General features: G+C 38.7%; 1 protein-coding gene across 10 annotated transcripts in view; it reads left to right on the forward strand.

Moving 5' to 3' along the window:
• Nucleotides 1–22,405, forward strand: part of LOC130411830 (cAMP-specific 3',5'-cyclic phosphodiesterase 4D-like) — a 131,847-nt gene that overhangs the window by 82,759 nt on the left and 26,683 nt on the right. Inside the window, exon 1 of one of the 10 annotated variants that reach the window (XM_056736735.1) lies at nt 12,203–12,309. The exons of 7 other annotated variants lie outside the window; for them this stretch is intronic. In XM_056736735.1, coding sequence (XP_056592713.1) covers nt 12,215–12,309 — 95 coding nt within the window. In that variant the 5' untranslated portion in view covers nt 12,203–12,214. Of the gene's footprint in view, nt 1–12,202; nt 12,310–19,153; nt 19,443–22,405 lie in introns of those variants that run through there. 2 more of the 10 variants (XM_056736738.1, XM_056736740.1) reach the window with 2 other exon arrangements.

Genomic DNA, 22,405 nt, shown 5'->3' on the forward strand with positions numbered 1-22,405 from the left:
GGTTCATTAAGTAGTTTGCACATAGAACCCACGAGGACGTGTAAGCCAGTAGATTTGTATTAATTTCGAGGTAAATGTCACTAGGGGTCAAGTGAGGCTTTCCAAAAGTTGCCGTTTGGGTAAGTTCTAGACAAAGCCATGTCCATTTCTTACCCAACCATGAAATACAATTTTTTAAGGTTAATTCACACAGATCAAACAAACATATTAGAGTGAATTAGGGCCGCGCAATAAATCAGACTCATCTTAGAGAGTCAAGAAACCTACCCTTTCAGCTACATTCTATCCCTCTGCCATTTTTGAAAAATGCAATTAAATTGGGCGTGAACGCTGTAAGAAGAAGAGCCGTTAAAAAACGGCTAAGGTTCCGGCATGGGAGACGGGCGCTCCAATAAAAAGACACTGTATTGAATAATTGCAAGAAATGTCTTCTGATTGGTCAAGAAAACACAGTCACATGAAAAATAATGGTACTACTATAGTACATCGCCACGTCACATATTTGACGTGGGCCAGATGAGTATTTTAAACCCAGAAGGCAAAATAGCGCAAAAAAGCTAGAAATTAACTCGTTTTCTCTACTGTAATAACTTAACATTGTTTTCTATGATGTGCAACACAACCAAATTTGTTTATATCTAAATAAATGTTGTTTAGTGTTTCTTAGCTTTTTAACATCGCAAATGTGCATACGATGCAATATTTTGCAATAACGGAATTATTAAAAAATTTAAATAGCAAATAGTTAAGCATTTTTTGGATGACGTAAACAACGCCAAAGTCCGTTTATTGAACTCGTGACACTCTGCGGCCATCTTTGCAACACGCCTCTGGGCAGTTAGGACAGTTATTCCGTAATTCAAATAAGACGTGAATCGGAATACTGATATTTCTCCATTTGTCGGCTAAAATCCCAAATAAACGCCATATTTTAAAAAAGCATTTAAAAACGACGTAAACTGTACCATAACTTTTGTTTCCTATGACCAAATAGCACTTAAAAACATAGTTTTTCATGCTTTGCTTTAGATACTATGATACGCTAAGCTTCGCTAGGGCGGCCATATTGAGCCTTGCGCTCCTCCCCATTCATTTCAATGGCAGTGACGCCTTATTAATATTAATATATTTTATCACGTTGATCAAAAGCTTGTCCAAAAGAACTCCTGGTTACAGTTTTTCTACACTACACAATGGTTGATCAAAATGCGACTAACAGAACATTTTTAACCAAATCAACATTTTAAAAGGATATTTTAAAGCTTCAATTATACAGTATATGTTAGATTTAAAAACTTAAACCGGAAGTGCTTCTGGATCAGTTTCTTCATCTTGCGAAGTGTTCTAGAGTCTATAAGTTTTAGGTTGATGGAGATAGAAAAATAAATATTGTATTGAATATCGCATTATATAGACTACTATCGTATATTGCATTTTTCTTTAATATCGCACAGGCCTTGTGAATTTTAAGGTCATGGGCAGCACATGGGAGTGTTGTTTGGTCTATATGGCTTAACCGGATTCACCATTAGGCGTCTGCTTCAGATGACACCTGGCAAGCACTACCATAGTAGTTTGGCAGAGCTTTAGTCCACATGTCCTCTCTCCCGCACTGCCATCACCATAGAGGCTATTTATTTACACATTCGGTGTGGGCGTTCATTCTTTTCTTTATTCCCTCGACGGGTGTGTTCCACACTACGTGTGTGACTGCCTTGTGGATTCACCTAGCAGCTTTGGGATTTCGCATGTTATCTCAGACAAAACTCCTGTCGACACCCGAGCATGAACAGAAGGCTGTGGTGTCATCACCCTCGATGTGGAAATCCAGCGAATCAAAACAGAGCGAGCGCGGCACAATGAATCAGGCGTGACAGCTGCGTGCTTCGGGTTCTCTCGGAGGCTCTGCGGCGTCTTTAATGGCACCGCTCTGACGTGCTGCTTTACGATGGTTATAAATGAGCCAACAGGAACGTAAGCGTTGCACATGCACATGTGGTTGTGTTTGTTAGAGGGCTACACAACAAGGCGAAAACTGACGTGTAGGAGCGCCGCTGACATTATGGGCATGATAAACTTTAGTCACTACTCAAACAGAACATAAACAAGTATTGCAGATGGATTTAAATAAACCTTTGGTGTGACTTAAGTCGATGCTCATGCCAACACCACTTCTTAAATATTTGAAGGGAGAACGGATTGTAATTTGCATTATTGTTCAACTCGATCAAGTTACAGTATTGCAAAAACACTTTGTTATTTTCTGTCCAAGTAAGAAAGTATTGTCTCACATTCAAGTAATGCTTTGTAAATGTTAGGGTGTGAGTATCTTTAAATTTTGTTTTTGTACAGCTAGTGAGCACACTAACCAGTGTTTGACACCATTTCTATATAGAGGCTCTGGAGCATGGCATTTGGAGTTGTATTTTAGCCTCAAGACGCTATAATCTCAGTTGTCTTTCCCAAGGCAGCGAAAACAGTTCAGATGTGTCTTTATTCACAGATGTTTCATGTGAACAGCACAAATCCTCTCTGCGTGTAATGCAGTTACTGTGTTTATCAGTTCATATCATGACAAACCTCATTAACCGCCATATTCATTTGAATGAACCTTTATTTATTTTACACGTGTTACTTGATTTTATATCATTTGAAAAGATGTCAAGACTAAACATGGCATACCTGTATTTAAAATGTGCAAAGACTATTTAAAACATCCCGAAAAAAGTTATGCTTCCGTTGCTTCTATTTGCAAAACAGACGTGTTGGTTTTAAACTGGGATGATGTGGATTCAGTGTCCAAATATGTGTTTTTTAATAAATATTATATTATTTACAAACTGCATTGGTTTCATCTGAAATAAATCAAACAAGGATAATAAATCAGATGCATTCCTAATATTTTAAATATCATGTGCGTCATTGCCTGAAATGAGTTTTGGAACATTGTAATGAAACTCAGGCTGAATAAATGAAAGCACATGGCAGGGGTGCAGAAAATGAAAACCAGGAATGTTAAGCATTTTATCACCACAGTGATAAGCCCAAAATAACATAATCCCCTGTTTTTCATTTTATCTCGCACACATGCATGTTTACTGGGGACATGCAGTGTAATATATTCAGGTAACAATGAATGAATTTAAACCCTAAAGAAAACTTTGCATTTGTACTGTATTTGTGTATAGTTTCCATGCAACTCATATTAAGTGACTTGATGATTTTAGCCATTTTAGAAGAAGATTTTTGGTGGTTTTGTGCTGCTTCATTTTATCGATGGAATTGATCTGATGAGATGAGCACTAAACAGCTTGTAAAGGTCAAAGGTTGTGCGTAAGAGGTTTGGTATCTCAGTCTTCATGGATGTGCCAGTGACCTGGAGCTTGCCCTGCGTTGTTGTTTTGTTTTTTAATTGGTCCAATCAACTATTGTAGCACAGCAATGCAGCAGCAGAATGAGAGATGGGCAGCATCAGAGTCGACTTCACTGCTTTCTCTAATAGACAAGCTTGAAATATCTTTGAAATGTGATGTTATAAAGGTTGTGAATTGAAGGGATTACTGAAAGGAATGTTGCACCTCCCTAAACTTTAATTCTTCTGCAGAGCTCAAAAGAAGATATTTTGAAGAAAGTTGGCAACCAAACAACATTGAACCCTATTGACTTCCGTTGTATGAACACAAAACTGTCAAGACATTTCTTAAAATATTATCTCTTGTGTTCCACTGAATATACAGGTTTTGAATCACATGATTTGGCATTTGGCAGATGATTTTGTCTAAAGTGCATTCAAAGAAAACCAACAATGTTTGATCCCTGGTATTCAACCCATGACATTTGCTTTGCTAATCCAATGCTTTACTACAAGAAAAACGTATTTACTTGTTTGTTTGTTTGTTATAGAGAAAAAGCGCTACGATGACATTACAAAGAGCAATACGATTTGGCACCAGCAGTAACAAGATGTGTTTTAAGAGCCACATGACCGCATTGATTGTGTCTCAGAGTTGAGCACTTTAGCATCCTGGAGTCAGACGCAGGAGGTAGAGGCCATTATTTCATATCGCTTAGAGTACAGACGCCAGCTGATTCAGCACATCCTGCCAGCTTTTTGACACACCTGCATCCACTGGAGTTTAATGCATTACTTATTTAAAGTACCTGAGACAGTGGTGATCAAATACATGCATATTCATATGAACACGGCTTAGGGGAAGCGGCTGTGTGCCTTCGATTGTCTTTTAAAGGCACTTTGAAGCCTTTCATTTTCTAAGAATATTTCGTGAATATTTTTATTCATAGTAGTTTTCCAAAGCATGTCACATTACGTAACGTACTTCACACACAATGTTTTTTAGGTGTAAGTAGACGCGATGGGATAAGATGTGGTAATCTTACAGCAGGGATGATGCTATTAAAAGATTCGGAGCGTACGGTACGTAGCTTGTGACGTCTAGAGATCTTCCCAGGGTTAGGTTCGCGACAGGGCATCCCTGGGACAGCCCACATCTACGCACACCTGCTGCGAGAAAGTCCGTTAAAAGACATCAGTGACATCACAGAGGTAGGGTTTAATGGGATTAGCATCTGTCCAACAGCAAAATGACTAAACCTATTACCTCAACTAAGTGTTAATGCTACCAGCATATACGCCAGCGTGAGGTAATCGGACGCTCCCTAATGCAGGGATTAGACTCCAGCAGCGCTGATGGAAAAGCCCTTCAAGACAATGCAAATTAGTCCTGGAGTTCTTGGAAATCTCCAAAGAGTTGTTCCCCTAGCTCAGATCGCTTCATGTGGTTGTACGCATCCTTGCGTCCATTTTTACAGATCATTTTCAACGCTCTGCAACAGCAGTTTGCAGATATCAAAGTTTTCCTTGTTTTCAGAGAACAGTTTTCCTCTGTTTCTTTATGAAAATACTCCCAGATATAAACAAATCACATAGGAAGGATTGTCTGTCCACACACAGTTTGGGTAGATCGCTTATATTTTCATCAGTGTGTATTGGAAACACGTGTTTTTGTGTTCTGCACCACTGACGCAGTTGAAGATATTTGAGGGGATGATGTGGCTTAACCTTCTTTTGTTCTAGTTGTCCATCCATCCACAGCTGGTCTTCACGCCAGACGTAACGCTGAAGAACATGGCCTCTTGTTGAGACATAATCTCATTTGGATTTAAACAGAGATGAGGGGTATTAAAAAGGAAAACATTCTTTTGTTTCATGTTTCATGTTGTTTGTCCACTAATAGTCGGTGCTTGACTGCTGGGCTCATTGTCTGTATATGGAAAAGCTTTGAAAATAAACTAGCCGCTGATGCTCACGCCAACAAGGGAACCGGCCTAATATTAACCCGATCCGTGTCAAAATGAGACTGTGATGCTGAAGTCTACCTGTTAAACTCATAAAAGCGCTCTGTTGTCTGAGAGAGAGAAAAAAAAAGCTACACGGAAACTTCTCAAGGACGGAAAAATCTTTGATCGTTTACGGTGTGCCTGCCAAGCGTGCCAAATGGTAGTGAGAAAGTCAGTCTCCTGTGGAGAAGATAATTAATTCAGCGAGACGGAATGAGACACAGTGAGACAGATGCTGGCAGATTGCACCGCCGGTAACTTTAATCCCAGGTAATCGACCACATGGCTCTTAGTAATGAAACCGGACTGTGCCATGAAAATATAGCTCTTATTACACGCTCTTCTCATCTCTCTTTCCTCTTCATCATCTGTCATCTTCTTCAGTGCTTTTAATGAATAAAGCATTTGGGTAAGTGGAAAGACAAACTCACAACCTGTGATGGCAAATTAGGCGAAGCAGAACATGGAAAAGTGTGTGTTCCCGAGGAGCGTTTCAAGCCTTAACGCCTTAGTCTCAAAAATGATGTCAGAAAGTTGTGACCAGTTATACAACGGTAACTTGCTCGGTCACATTTGTTGTAGTTCTTACAGTCTGAAATGAATCTGTCTCGAGTCTCAACCTTGTCTGAAACAAGATCAGCTGTGAATGCATGACACTTTCTGTATGAGCGCAAGGTCCCTTATCAAGCAAAAAAGTCAAGCAACAACAGAGATGATTTATATCTCTTAACAGTTGTGTTGAACTGTTTTAACAAAGTGTTGCTTGATGGTATGTAGAGTGGCATTAATGTAATTGTTTACTTTGAGGGCCATTTGGGAGCTCTTGTCTCTGCAAGGCCGCGGTGGCTGTGGATAATGAAAGGCTGGTTAGTTTATCAAGTTAAAAGCTTGTATCATGTAACTCATGACGTCAGCAAAGAAGATCATCTTGCGTCCCGGTGTGTTTTGAAACCGTAACTGTACCTGTTTCTTCGTACAGTAGATGTGACTGTCATGGGTCAGTAGTAGGGACGCAGCGGAATGAAAATTCTTGGTCAAAGCTGAATAAAAATGAAACACTTGGCTGAAGGCCGAACACAGAACACGGCTTTTTGTATTTCTTCTATTTATTTAGCCCATTTTTTCACTATTGCATAGACTGAATGGTGAAAATGCTTTTTATATTTTGTCTCGCAATTCATAATAATACAATATAACTTGAAATAAAATTGAGCAAAACAAGGAGGCTAAATTAAAAAAAATATAGCCCTCTCCCTCATATAGTAGGCCTATGACTGACTGCTGGAAGAATGAACTCTGTACCCCTAAAACAAAACACTTCATTAAAAAGTGTCATTCAACATTATAAGTTAAAAATATGAATAAAGGAAACTGTAGGCTACATTGCAAAATGATTTAAGGAAGAAAAAACATCCATTCAAGCAATTCTGATTGACAACCATTTTAGTTCACTTTCTTTCCTCCAAACTCCGCCCACAAAAGCTGCCTGTCACTGTTTTCTCAGAAGGTGCACTCGTGGCCAAGATGCACAGAACATACTTGACAAGTTGTTGAGTACAGGGAACTGTGTGCACGTGACCATTGATGATGTCAAAGGATTTTGCGAGTGGCGGGGCTACTGTCAGACCACGCTCTCCCGTCTGAAGTACACAATTTACTGAGCAGTGGAGATGTTTCATTCAGAAATTTACTCCGGCGCGGCAAGTGCCGTGCTGTGTCTTTCTCTGACGCTATAAAATGCTCCACACACTGCTGACATGTTTGTAGCATTTCTCTCTCTCTGTGCTGATTGCTGCTTGATCATATCACACGTCATTTCGCAATTGTTTTATTATATTTTCGGTTGCCGATCATTCTGTGCATCCCATAGTCCATAGTCGGTTGAAAAGAGATGATCTTTATAAGAATGTTCTGTCGGTTTTGTCTATGGAGGGCGAGATGAGATTCAAGTCTTGTTATACTTGATCTAAACAAAACATTCCAGCGTCGCCTCCAGAAGAATCCCAGGTCAACAATCCAAAGCTTTGTGCTTTTTCAAAAGGACACACTGATCTTACAGGACGTCCATTTCCCAAAGACGCATTTTTTTCTATTTAGCTTCTCCTGAAACATCTGGATTGACTCATTGTTTAATTTTAGTCTAGTGTGCTAGCGAATCGTTCCCTAAGGGCCGGGGGACATTTTTGTGACGCGCTCTCACCACCATGTGTAAGCAGTGGGTAGTAGTAGTCTTCTGTCAATTTGTTCATTGTATTGTTCGGTGATGTCAGCCCGTGATAAATCACTGTTTCACCCTTGACAGGAAAAACATGTTTAAGTGAGGCATTGTTTAACAGTGCTAACAGAAAACACTCCTATGTTGACTCTTTCTTTAGTCTTTTATCAGTCAGGAAGCTGTTGCTGGATTCACAAAACTTTAAAACAGACGCTTAACTACTGACATTATGATTCAATTCACTTCTATTAACCCAATAGTGATAAACGAGCCAGCTGTCTGACAGGTTTGTAGGGTGATGATTATTTTACAGTGTTTTAGACCTATAATCATCAAAATTGTTCATGTGACCATACGTGCCATTTTTCCCCGGACACATCCTGGCAACGATTTCTAAATAACTGGATGCATCCTTGCATTTGTGGGGCGCATATGTCGTCGCTGTTTAATAATTCAAGAAAGCAATCGTTACATTTCGATGTAAGAATGAACCCACGATGATTGCGTCGTCAGAGAAATAAATTATCATTTTATAATGTTTTTACTGAAATGAGACCACCTCGATGCCATATGCTGTCAACTTCCGGAGGACTCAACCTTCAAATTGAGACGCAGCTTCGAAATCCAACCAAAAGATCTCATAAATCCACTTACACCCCAAATCAGCTCGTTGCCAATGTCGAGACGTAGACGAGCCATCAGACAGGACAGGTGTGAAAGTGAGCGGGCGCTGTGGCAGCGCAGTGAATGGGGCACAGGTGGTGGAGTGGATCCGTTCAGAGCGAGGGCTAAATGAACAGTGGCAGGAGATGTGATTGTGTCGTCTCTCGGTCTCCACTGCAGACATGAAATTAAACAAATCAATAGAGTCACTTGGCAGAAAAAGATCACACATGGGGCCGATGCTTCTTCAGCCGTCATTTTCTTCTGCTTGCTGCTCTCTCTCACTTGCTTCATTTAAACTATATATTTATGATTTAGCAGTGTTTGTACATTTTACAAACAAGTGGGCTTAAAGTCCAAACATGGCGTGCTAAAAACCCTCCCTGAAAAGTTGACTCTAAATCCATCCCTTGAATTTCTACCACTATGAAAACCTCAGATAAACGGTAATTGAACCATCCTGATCTATTCTAAAAACAAGGAATTCTGAAGTTTGTTAGAGCTTGTTTGCGGACAACAGATATGAAAGTATTGCCCTCTGGTGGTGTGTAATGGAATGAAGCAGCAAACTTTACTAGACTAGATGTGTTCAAACTGTGAGATTAAGTAGGTTACGCAGACACTTGTGTGTTTTGGTGAATGAAAAAAAGTTCAGTCAAGTTAATATCTAGAAATGGCTATGATATGTTATAAAAGGTATTTGTTTCATTTATACAATGACAAAGAAACACTAATTTGTACTAAAACCGAACTAATGTGTATTTTCCCCATATTTCCCTTTTAAAATGTTTTGTTTGGTGTTATTTTTGTTTGGTAGATGAATACTGTAATGTGAAAATGTTAGGAAACTAGGAGACTTTTCTCCACATGTTTTGGAACCGATCACAGGTCAGATTTTCAACACGCAAACAGTAGCTGTGTCTCATTTCGGAAGGCATTCGACTAGAAAAAGATGCTAATGTGGCATCTAGTTATTTATATCGGAGGACTCGAAGACGCATCCTTTCGAAAGGAAACACAACTAGTGACTGGTGAACAGCATGTTTCCATCAACACTTCAATTGTAGCGGTCAGAGATGTTGAAAAACAGAGTTGCGACACATTTTGATCTCGCCGGCGAGTGGTCACGTTTATTTAGGAAAACAATATTTTGTTTAGAAATTCCTTATTATAAAACACCAGGTTTACAGAGATGTATCTTATCAACTTACTTGCGAATGTGTTTGAGAAACAGTGAAATGAATGGACTTCAATGCAATGTTTGGAACTATTGGTCGCTCCATGACACGAGTTAATTCCGCATTCCATTCTTCCTACGGACGTCTATGGCAGTGTCGCAACTCTGTTTTTCAATGGCTCTGGGTGTTTGGTCTCCATGGTTACAGCTCTGATAAAACATGGAGAGATTAGTCTAGCTATATTACCTTCAGTTTGTCCACTTGTATGCAGATGCCACGCCGCATGATATTCAATGCATAGATCAATGACCCAATGGCAAATATTTTTTCTTTTTATTTAATAGTATATCATTTCTTTTATTTCACATATACTGTAAATGAGGTTTCATTAACCTCATTCCATGCTTTCATGTGTACCTGCATAAAATTCTAGTTTTTTTGCAGAAGGTTTTAATTTCCATAATGTTAATCCTGAATTTATTTAGCACTCTTAATATTCAGTGTTCAATATCCTGCCCGGTGACCTGAAAAGGGACGACCCAATCGCTGTCCTCCGCTGAATGAATTATCATTTTCGACCTCAAAATCCTTTCGGCCAGCAGATGGGATCAATAAGGCCATAAGTTCTTCCCTGCTGGTGATTTGAATTAGTCATAGTTTTCTGTTTTGTAGTGAAGATGAATAGTCAAAGGAAAAGAGCTTTATGATTCCCACAAACATCTGCTGCCCTGATGTTTTCAACGCCAGCACTGAAAACGCGGCTATAAATTGTTTTTCAAAGTACTTTAAATTAAGAAAACATGACAATATCCGGATAGATGTTCTGAAAATATAGGCTGGTTCATCGGCCTGTGCAATGTTTTCATCACATTCTGTCAGTTTTAGTTGTAAATGTGTCAGATTCGTAGGACAGAAGCGTGTGGTGTCACCTCTCCAGGTTCAGCAAGGTGTTTGAATATGACTATGAATGCTGGATGTCTCTGCAGCGGCTGGTGTCACATTGCCCGGTGTGTTCATAAAGAGATGACCAACAAAAAAACACGTTGAAACCGAGCATGAGTTTACCTTCTCGCCCCGAGCTCCTCTCACTAGAGCTGCTAGCCAAATCTCTCCGAATGTCCACCAGCGGCTCACCGTTCGCCACCAACAAACCCATCGACATTAAAGCCAGGAGACGATGGTAACGTTTCTCATTTGATGTTTTAAAGCCGTCTTGCTTTTCTTTACACAGACAGAAGTCTCGACTGTATGTTTGTAATCTGTGACCTTTCACAGGTGTTTGATTTGAATCAGATTATCTCGTGTTTGTTTATTTTCGAAAAGGGGTTTTGAGTTTGCGGAGAGACGTACAATCTCAGCTTGTAATCTCATTTCTTAATCACACACACACACAATTACAGGCCTAATAAATGTGTATTTGTAGAGAGATGCTAACACCTGCAGTCATTTATCCACATCTGTTTATGCTAAATCAGGCTTTTATTAGTGGTGTGTTTATTATTGCTTAATCCTGTACATGAAACGTACATTGTTTTACATTATACATTTGCTTGCAATGCATACAGTGACATTTATATTAAAGAGAACTGCGCTGTTACTTTTTTCAAAAGAGTCTAAAATGATTTGTTGTCAAGTACATGATAAAGCGCTTACATTTAATGCGATTTACAGTAATGATATTTCATTAAGTTCAAGTTTCAAGTTGACATATGTACAGATGTCAGTGACAGTATCTACATAGAAATGCATTTGTGAGGGGGCAAAGGTAGCCTACAGCAATACAAAAGTAAAAAATTATATATAAGAAATAAAAAGAGAGAGAGGGAAAACAGTGAACACGGTTAAAGATGACTGACAAGGGAGGGAATTTATTCACTGCCAGAATGTGGGAACGGACATTACAGCAACTGTTTGAGGGAAACGTTGTAAATGTCAGAGCTAATCTGATTTCTCTCTTATGTTGGTGGCAAAGCTGCTTAAGAGTGTGAGAATTTGAAGCATCAGCACGTTTTGGCAGATGGGCTGAGATGGTGAAATGCTTCTTTTGGGATTCATTCGGCTGTGCCTGTCATCCTGTCAACTGAGTTTCTGCAAACCTGCAGTTTTCGAGCGCATTGTTGTGTTGTTGTGATTTAATGAGATACACTTATAGTGTTCGAGACGCATGGGTTTAGAGAGGCTAAACGCAGACGTTCGGCTGGTTCCTGAGGGCCACATCACGGTTCACTTTTATATCCACGAAAAACACAAACTATACCAACTCTCTTTCTCCCCGAGATCTTGTGTTAATGTGAAACTCGCAACCACGGATGGAGCAAGAGATCACATGCGGCCGTACGGGAATGCAATTATGTGAAAGAGGATATGACCCGCAAACATGTTGACCGCACGGGGCTTTTTGATTTCTCAGGTTTGTCTTGAGCACCTCATACACGTCTGCCTCTCCAAAAGGTGTTATAGGATGATGTGTGTATTCTTCGTCGTGGTTTTTTGGTTTTCAAGTATGAGAGTGTGGCGAGACGCTTTGAAGAAGAGGTGTGGTTTGTGAACCGTGTGGTCTAGGCCGTCGACACCGACTTCAGTAAAAAAAAGGTTAAAAAGACGGTACAGATTGAGGAAGTAGGAGTTCCTCCTTCCCTCTTAAGTACTAATGAGATTACTGTGAGGGGGAGGAGTCGGGGTTAACAAGGGCCAAAGGAAGATGTCTTAATGCATTAGGGGCGGTGCTTGTGAAACCGCACGAGAGTCCAGGAAACACTTGACATCAGAAGACGAGGACGATAAAGAACTCGCTTCCTTTATGGATGTGCAGAAGGACTGTACGGATAATTTCATAGCGCCGGGTGAAAAAGTGAGCAGGGGTATGAAACGAAAACGCCTCCTCAAGTCCTACAGGTACTGCACATGCTCAGAAAACCCTTTGCGTTGGGTTCTAGAGAGGCGGTTTATCTGGGGTTTAAGCTGATTTGGATGTGTGTGTTGATAAATTGGCAGTTGTGGGGGGGTTTGGAGTTTTGTTGGTTTTTAAGGCTCAACCCCTGTCTTATTGTTTGGGTATTTAGATGAAATGTTACCAACAACATTATTCAACTCAAATTAGTTAACAATGGAGACCTCTTTTAGAGCATTTATTCATCGAAGCACATGCTGATTTTAACATATACTTACTAATACATTTTAAAATCAAACGTTACAAACAACTGTATTGGCATTAAAGGGATACTTCACCCAAAAATGAAAATCTGACATAATTTACTCACCTTCAAGTTGGTCAGAATCTGTATACATTTCTTTGTTCTGATAAACACAGGGAAAGATATTTGGAAGAATGCGTGTAACCAAACAGATTTTGCCCCCCACTGACTACCATAGGAAAACGGATCTTGCCCACCATTGACTACCATAGTAGGAAAAATATATTTTTTAATAATTTTTGTTGTTGTTCTTGTTCTCTTGAACACAAAAGAAGATCTTTGGAAGAACTTTTGACTACCATTGTATTTTTTCCAACTATGGGAGTCAATGGTGGGCAAGATCTGTTTTCCTACTATGGGAGTCAATGGTGGGCAAGACCTGTTTTCCTACTATGGGAGTCAATTTTGGGCAAAATCTGTCTGGTTATAAGCATTCTTCCAAATATCTTTCTCTGTGTTCATCAACACAAAGAAATGTACATAGATTTGAAACAAGTCTAAGGTGAGTAAATGATGACAGAATTTTCATTTTTGGGGAAGTATCCCTTAACTAACCATACCAAAGACAAATGCTGAACAAACATATAGTTCGTCTTTTGCTCATGTTAGCTGATGCATTTTCTAATGTAATGAATGAGACTATCGAAACAAAAAAACACCAGTTTTTCAGAAATCGTTTCAGTTTGCTATGCACTTAGAAAGGGTAATCCACGGTAAATCGAAGCGCAGGGTGGTTGCCTCCGCGAAGTGCATTAAAATCCTTTAATTATCCCGTTTATACCATGGGTATTTGCCAAATTAAAGCTTATATTGATGTTTACAGTGTCATTTTAGATCAAACAGGGGAAAATGACGGTTATTTTGTTTATTTTGTATTATGATGGTTAATTTGCAATGTAATCAAGCTGACTCGAGCTACCCATGCGTTAAAGGTTTTTAATTCACACCTTCCAGCCAATCAGAATCCAGTATTCTAACAGACCATGGTATAACTAAATAAATGCTGGATTCACCCAGCGTGGGTTCAAAAAGAACAAACCCAGTCGATGGAATGTTTTGTTTTGATGGAATGTGAAAATGTATTATTTGACCCAACACTGGGTTGAAAATAACCCAGCATGTTTAAGAGTGTAGTTCTGTGTGAAGGGGGTAAGGAAGTGGTGAGTTGTGTGATACAAGTTGTGAAAGAGGAAACTGGTTTTGGTCCAGTGTGTTGAGCATTTGGCCTGATGCGTTTTTAGTTTCCTTTACAAGAAAACTAAAATGATTACACCAGATCACCTTTAGTGACACAAACTGTCTTACTGCACACTCATCTAATGGAATATTCATTTCTTTATTCATCATGCGTCATGCATGCTCTTCAATTTCCAACCTCAGTGACATTAGAGCAAGTCTCATGACTGACGACAGAGCAATTACTATTCTAACCACCAGAGGGCCTCATGACATATTTCTGAAGGTCTTTCAATGGACTATCTGCATAAAACTTTTGACATCAGATCCTGAATGAACAACAGAACATATATTTTTTACGTGGACTAAATATGTGTGTGTAATGAGTCTAGTGCCACTTGTGAGCATGTGTGTGTGTTCGTCTTGACAAATACAAAGTTGCATTTTTTTCTGTTTGTTTCATGAATAGTAAATTTACCTGCTTGGCCATCAGTCAGAGAGATCTGAAGTTACGTTTTTCCATAAGATTTAACTTAATGCTTTAATGCGTTGCAGTACATTCTTAGTGTTTAGCTGTCAGCACTAAGAACATTTGCTTATTTTAAATTTTAGTACCTAAATGGGATTTTTGTTTCTGTGAATTTAAGCTCTTAGTAAGAGCTTAAGAATTAAGAATAATGTTTATGATTTAACCGTATTCTTGAAAGGTGACTAGTGAAAAGAGTTGAAATGAAATACAAGCATTATTAGTGTAGAAAGAGATGTGAATAGTTAAAGTACAAGTCTAATTTGAGGCCATGGTCTCCGAGTATTAAGAGAAATAGGCCATACTAATCTTGGTATGTTTATTGCCAAGGAAGATGATAAGAGATGATTTGGCGATGGCTTATATTCAAAGCAAGCGCCCACATGGTATCTGTGGCATGCAGAACTGCGCAGACAGCTCAGCAGATTTCAACAGAATTTCATTAACGCCTGTTATTAACACAGTTCTCCCCATCCGCCTACTCTCTGTTTTATTGGTTTGGTCATTTGGTTATAAGCGTGGGTACCGAAATGAAGCAGAAAATATTTAGAAGCTCCAGCATTCTAATTCTGGTGCCTAAATCCATCATTATGAACAGTTATGCCATTCATTAGAGTGTATTTCCATAATCTCTATCTGCTTTATATCTGTTTGAACTGTAGTGATGGATTGTGGGACTCTGTGTATGTTTAAGGGTGGACTGGCTTAGAGGAGGAAGTTGATGTCACAGACTAAGTCCTTTAATTTTACACGCCGCTTCATGCATCAGTAAGTCTCTTTATTAGATCACACACGGTCATGTGTAAGCATGTTCAAGGAAATTCAATTTGATTTCCATCTGTAAAAAGGTCTGTAAGTGCATCGTGAGTTCAGTGTTGAGGAAGTTGAATTGTTCAGTTAGACACAATACCAAAGCATAAAGTTTCCAGAAAGATATCTAAAACACTTCATTGATGAACTTTGATAGATTTATTTTAGTGTATGCTACACCTATAATGTTCTGGAACGGTGCTAGAAAACACTGAGAGATCACACAGATGACGGCTTGGCAATCGTCCACAGCGCCCTGACATCATGCCGTCATGTTTTGTAAGCACAAGCACTGCTCACATTTTCTTAGAAGATCTAATAATGTAGTTTTTGGAATGTAGATAGGAAATGACAGAGTCTGTTTGGGTGATTCTCACAATATTTTTTCCAGATGTCAAACATAAGTTTTCTGAAAACACTTCAACAAATTCCCTTTATATTCATTTAAAACGAGGTATGACATGTTTAAAGGCATTCATTTCTAAATCTTTACTGACAGTTTAACACAATTTTTTTTTTTTTTTACAAAGTATGCCTTACATTACTGTAACCATTTAAAGGGGTCGGATGAAGCGGCTAAAACGAATATTATTGTTTGTTTTAGATGTAATGCAATGTGTATACACACCATGCATGTTTTATCTCCTCTTTGCCCCGCCTCTCTGAAACGAGCAGATTTTTTATAAACCTCATTGGCTGAAAAGCGAGATGTGCTATGATTGGCCAGTTAGCTAGTGCGCAGTTATTGGTTGAATACTGCAATCATGTGACGGAAATGTAACGCCTCTTACGATATTTGGAACATCAGGTTCCAAAGCAATTGAACGGAAAGGTACGCCCACCTTACCTATGTATACATTTGGGCGGTCTTAGTCAAATCATACAAAAAACTGATGTAGATTTGTGGGGGTGTAGTTAGATGAGGCGTTTCAGGTAGGTCTGGGTGAGCATTCGCTTTTAGATAGAATGCATCTTTTGTTCAGAAACTTTAATTTTTGCAATTTTACGCGTCTTACACATCCATGGTTAACTGATAACACATCAAAGACATGCCAAATGACCCCTTTAAAACGGTGAATCTCACAGCGGGCTTTGCTAAAAACAAGCAAAGCCACACAATAAATAATGTTGGGTTAAAAATAACCCAACAAGTAACCCAACTATGTGTTGGTATAGCACCTTCCCAGCTGTGGGTTATTTTAACCCATAAATTGGGTAATGTTTTCTTCTCTGTCAGTTGAGTTAAAATTACCCAACAGTTACCCAAAAGAAATTGTATTCAAATTCAGATAATTTATTTCAAGTGTTTAAAAGTACAAATAATGTTTTAAAAAGTGTATTTTAATGTCAAATATTAACTTACTGTAACTAATAAGGCAACATGAAAAATAACATAACATAAATTTATTTCAATAGTATCTTTACACAAAAATGTAACACAAGAAACAACAGCTGAATCCATTAATGGAGATGTGTACGACCCCATTTTACTTCAAGAATTGAACAATGTCCACCGCACGTGATGGGTTGCGAACTCCGATCTCCCAGTGTGGCATACATCGTACTAATAAACCGGACCACCTGCAATTTTGGATTCCGCCTGTTAAACAAAAGAAAGACATACAACACAATTTAAAAACTTTTAAAGATAAATCTAACTGCATATGATAGCACGATTGTTTTCAATAACTTCAGGCAGCTTTTTTTAAGTTTTTGACTTATAATAAATCAAGAGTAAAAATAACTCTGATGTAGGTCACATTTCTGACAAAAGCGTTGAATTTCGAACATATTTTGTTTTTACATCATAATATAACTTCGACTCGTATAACCGTTTAGAATATTCAAAAGCTTTAATCAAAAGCTGATGAAGCTCGCATTACTTTTAATAACAAAATGCAGTTCAAATTATCCATTTTTGCATATTCATATACAAGATTAAAGGTTAAAATATTGATACAAACCTCTTTTCTCCTGATAAATCCAAAAATTTGTCGTCGTTGAAAGCTGCTCCTTCCTGAGATGATTTAAATCTCCCGAACTGGGTTACTCAAAATAACGCAATAAAATGACCCACTCAGCTCAACCCAGCGGTTGGGTTAAAAAAATAACCCAACGTTTTTTAATCTGCATGATGTCTAAGCAAGTTTTTATTGATCATACATGATAAAACATTAATGAATTATATTTTAATAGAATATTATAAATGTAAAATTTCTTTAAATGTGGAAAACTACCTGAATTGGTTATGAGAAGGGAAAAGTGGTGTACACAGCACGATATGAGAATATTACATTTTACTAGAAAGATGTAGAGCAATTTAAGTTAACTTGTTAGCCAATTGAAAGGTTCTAGTAGATGTGTTTCTTCACGTAAAATCAAACTTAATTTAAACATATTTGTATGTTTAAACTGTCTTTAGGTCTTTAAAAACGTCACAGATAACTACTACTATTTCTTCCAATATTTCTTCATTTTTATTATACATGAATATTCTGTCAATCTTTTTTTTTTACTTTTTTTTTAATTTGAGAACATCTAGCAGAACATTCAATTGTTTTTTTTCCACAATATTTTAATGTTAAAATATAGTTTAAATTACAACTACAATTACAGTATGTGTTACGGTTATGAGAATTTCAGCAGAAAAAGCTGTAAAATACATAAATAATTAATTCCTATGTCAAAACTGGATTTTGTTTACGGTAGAGAAAACAGTTATCTTTATTATGATATTTTTTTGTGTCACCGTATTATGTTTCATAATTCAAATCTTTACTGCCATGATGTTTCAGTGGTTTCGTGAGAATCACCCTTTACTGAGCTTTCACAAACACCTCTGTATCAACGGACTCTTGTCTAGAGCTTCATTCACACTCCACTACTTGTCCGTTTTTATTTCCATCCCATGACAGGTTCATTCTCCAGCCCTCACACACGTTCTGTTTATCTCTCTTTATCTTCCCACACTTCCTGTTTTAGCCCCCCGAGAGGAAAATATTGCTCAGTGGCTACTCGTCCATAGCACAGGAGACAATGATGCGGCGCTTAGTTTTTCTTTAAAGTATTTTAGGTGAAATGTAAGTGCTTGACTGTACAACACAAACAAACAAACAAACAAACACTCAGCATCATGTTTCTAGAGTGTTGTAGCGGTCACTATGCGTGCGGTTGCTAAGGTAAACCTCTCAGATTGAAGCATTACTGAGAAATATTAGAGAACTCTACACGTTTTTCTGGTGTTTGTTTTAGAGACAGAAACAGGACCCTCCACAACAAGGAACAATGGTGTGTTTTAAATTAGGACCGATATGTTAATTTTGGGCGATAACGATGACCGACATTTCTTTAAAATCGGAAGCCGATAACCGATATAATGACCGATATACAGGTTTAGGTATAAATATAAAATTCCCTAAGACAGAAACAAACTTTTCTGGTATATTTTTTGTTAGTAAACATATTGTACAGTAGTCTAACAGGTCTCAAGACAGATAACGAAACAGCACCTCCTAATGCAGCAACTGCAGTAACAAATTACAGTCTGTTAAATGCACGCAGCATTTCTCGTGAAGACACCCGACATAACATTTGACGGAGGCGCCCACCTCCAATTTCTCTATGCAGGAAAAATCCTAAATTCATCCTCTGAAAAAAGTGATCCTAACAAGATTAGTCTCTTGAGTTTATAGTTGCTTAAATTCTTGGAACAATTTGGAATTTTTAAAGTTAACTTTATAGTTATGGTCCTTGGTGTGAACGCCGCCTGGCAACAATCCCAATTGGCTCTCCTGTTTCTCATTGCTGTCATGGAGAGATGACCTAGCGATTAAAGATCTCATTGGTTAGATTTTTCTTCCCTGTGGACTTGTTTCAGCTGTCTTGTGATGGGAAGAATCATCATGTTGTGAATGTGCCCTTAATAGTGGACTCTGATGCTGTCACCAGCTGAACCAACCCCCCTTCTCTCTCACTGAGAGAGAACACAAACACTCTCACACAGAGGACCCTGAGGGTTTATCCCCCCAACACACACACACTCCCGCTGCTAGTGCACCACAACCCAATGAGAAGAGAGTAAATCAGCAAAGAAGAACAGAAACGTGATCTTCACTCCAGTAAGCTTACAGGAAGAGAGAGAGGAGACTCACTCGCTCACTTCATCAGCATAGAGGTGGATTATCTCAAGGAAAGCATGTCTATCAAGGAGCAGGACGGACTTTGAGAAAGACGGGAGTAGACGAAACACATTTCAACATGAGTATCGTCATGAAACCGCGCTCGCGTTCCACTAGCTCTCTCAGGAACACGGAGGGGATCTGGTAAAGTTTCTCTCGGCCTCATTTATTGCTCGTAATGTCTCACCCTCCACCTCAGCGCTAATAGTTTAAGATGCCATTTAATGTGAGCAAACTCTATTAAATGTGTTCAGATTTGTTACTGTTTGACCAATTTGTCTTCACACAGGAAATATTTGTTGATGCAGATAGTGAGATATATATAGTTAATGATGTATTGTGCATTCGTAAAGGGACAGTTCACCCCAAAAATTGTGTCATCATTTCTCCCTCGTGTGGTTCAGATATGACTATATTTTGTTGAACACAAAAGAAGATATTTTGAGAAATGTCTCAGTCAATGGGGTCAGTGTTTTGTTACCTATATTCTTTAAAATGTATTGTTTTGTGTTCTGCTGAAGAAAGAAAGTCATACAGGTTTGACACGACAGGAGGATGAGAAAATGTTGGGTGAAATATTCCTTTAAGAATCTCAGGTGACCTGCGAGTCTGCGGTGTGTTTGTTGTTGGCAAACAGAACTGAAGCATTAGTGCCGTGCAAAAATATCTTAGGCCATAGAAGGAAATAAATCTTTTCTCATTGTCGGCCTGTGGTCCTTCATAATCCTGTCATCTGAGAGCTTGAGTCAGATTTCAAATGTTCCACGAGAGACCGAAGTCCAAAACTCAAGAGACGTCAGAGCTATTTACACCAGCGTACACATTCCAACCGCTAGAATAAACGTTTCAGCAATTATTGCACAATAATAATCACGCATGCTGTTAGCTGTTTAAAGAAGAAAAGATGCTCGTAGCACTTTCTCGTCTCTGTCGCCAATCGTCTCTCACCGTCAGCCAAGTCCTGTCGGCTCAGGCGTACGTCACCGAAACGACTTCTCTCCCCGTTGTGCGTGACTTTGTTTGTCTCTCTGGACAAAGAGATCTATCCAGGGACGACCTCTGCCTAAATAGGCCAAGGGCATCTCTGTCTCTCTCTTCTCACGCGTCTTCGCCACCTTTATAAATAAACTCATTGTCGTCTGCGTGGGTCAGGCCTCAGGCAGTCCAATTAGAAAGGCCCCATTAGGAGCCCTGCGCCCCTGTCCTGTGTGCGTCAGAGCATCCCTCCTCCCAGAGCCGAGGTCCCACTGGACGGATATTTACCAGCGCACCCCAAACTTAGCCGACCTTCCTTGCCTTAAAAAGAGTAAGGTGCAGCTCACTAGATAGAGCGGAAAGTCTTTGATGTGGCCCGCGTGTGACGATAAGCTCTTGCCGTGACGTCTGGTGGGATGGATGGGATGTGTCAGGCTTGCTGGTTGGATGATGGAGTTTTTAAGATTGTTTGTGATGGTGGATGTGTGAGGGATCATACATGAATGCAGTGAAAGTGTCTTTGTGTAACCTCATTACATTAATACATGACAAAGTGTGATTTTATATGTAAAAGGTTTTAAATCATATAAACACAGAGTTTATACAGTTTAATGACCCTGTCCCTGATCTTACTTTGCACAGTTTATCATCTGTTTAAAAGTAAAACTAACTTATAATATAATAACTTTTCCGATGACATGATATTGGTCAGATGTTGCTCTTTCATAGTTTTGGAGATTTGATGGAGCTCTCAGTTGTGTTTTATTTAAGTTTCAGCTTAGTTCCAGATGTTTCTCTTAAAGTCCCAGTGAAATAAAAAATGACAATGCCTATTTTTTCATGAAATATTGCAGCGTTTATTGTGAATAGTTAATCAGTGTGGGTCGCTCTCTTTTTAAAAATCCTGTGGCCTCATAATATACAGTTCAAATCTGAAAATACAGTTGCGTCCTGTAACGACTATCCATCTTATTCATGTATGTTAGACAGTTTGGGCGGAGCATCTGTTAACTCCTCCCCTTCAACTGTCAGTCTGCTTTATACATCCAATCAAATCGCAGAGAACGATGAAAACCACGCGCACTATTTTCCTCTTTTGAAATTCCTGGTCACTCGGAAAGCATCAAAATATGGAAGTATAGCAACTTCCGGTTCAAGGGGTCTTTAAAAGAAATTAAAAGAGATCAAATGTGTTATTGTACGACATGTACAATGAATGTAGATTGTAGCAGTAAAATAATCTGGATTTGAAATGTTTGAGTTTATATTGAGATCATATTGTTGACATCTCTTCTGAAACTCTAATGGAGTTAGACTTTCTCTTTTTCTGAGGATACAGTAAATATCTGAGACAGATGAGACTTAAGCAAAAGTTTAATCTTGACGGTGTCTGGGAGAAATTGAAAATAAATTGAGACTAAAGGGATCTCATATGTGACTTTCTTTTGTGTGGTGTGTTAGAAGTTGTGAAGGCCATTGAAAAATAAAATAATGCAATGATATCACTTTTTAATGATCCAGTCAAGTCCTGGCCTACATTTTGATGTGTTTCTCTTTGAAAAATGTTTGTTGAATCTTGACTATAAAATCGATTGCTCATGTTGACATATAAGTGATGTTGTTTAAGTAAAATCTCACTAATATTATATCATATTTGTTGCATCGAGTTTGATATCCTTTGATATATTTTTTCTATTTTATATCCTTGACATAACTGTAAAACAACATGTAAAGAAGCGAGAATCCCCGGTGTACATGTTGACAGTTTGAGATCAACAGCCTTCCGACTGCTTTAATGGTGTTCTCACAGCGTTTACGGGTTAGTTAGAAGAGTCTGTGGTGAAGTAATACGCTACATCCGCTCTGTTCCTCCAGCTCTTCTCTCTAGGACGTATCACAATACACTACACCAACAGTATGGGCTGAGACACGGGTATCTTTACACACCCGGGGGGTCTCACACTTATCCAGAAGTGCATTAGGCCAATAACATTCTGCGTAAGACAGCGTGTCAGTTTCCCTTTTGGCCAATGTACCGAAATATGTCTTCAGTTTTAAATGGAACTAATGGAGTTTGTTTGGTCACGAATCGATCAGCCACAAATATACTGTACTACGCCACATCACACCTA

This window comes from Triplophysa dalaica, chromosome 22 (assembly GCF_015846415.1).
Source record: "Triplophysa dalaica isolate WHDGS20190420 chromosome 22, ASM1584641v1, whole genome shotgun sequence".
Lineage (NCBI taxonomy): Eukaryota > Metazoa > Chordata > Actinopteri > Cypriniformes > Nemacheilidae > Triplophysa > Triplophysa dalaica.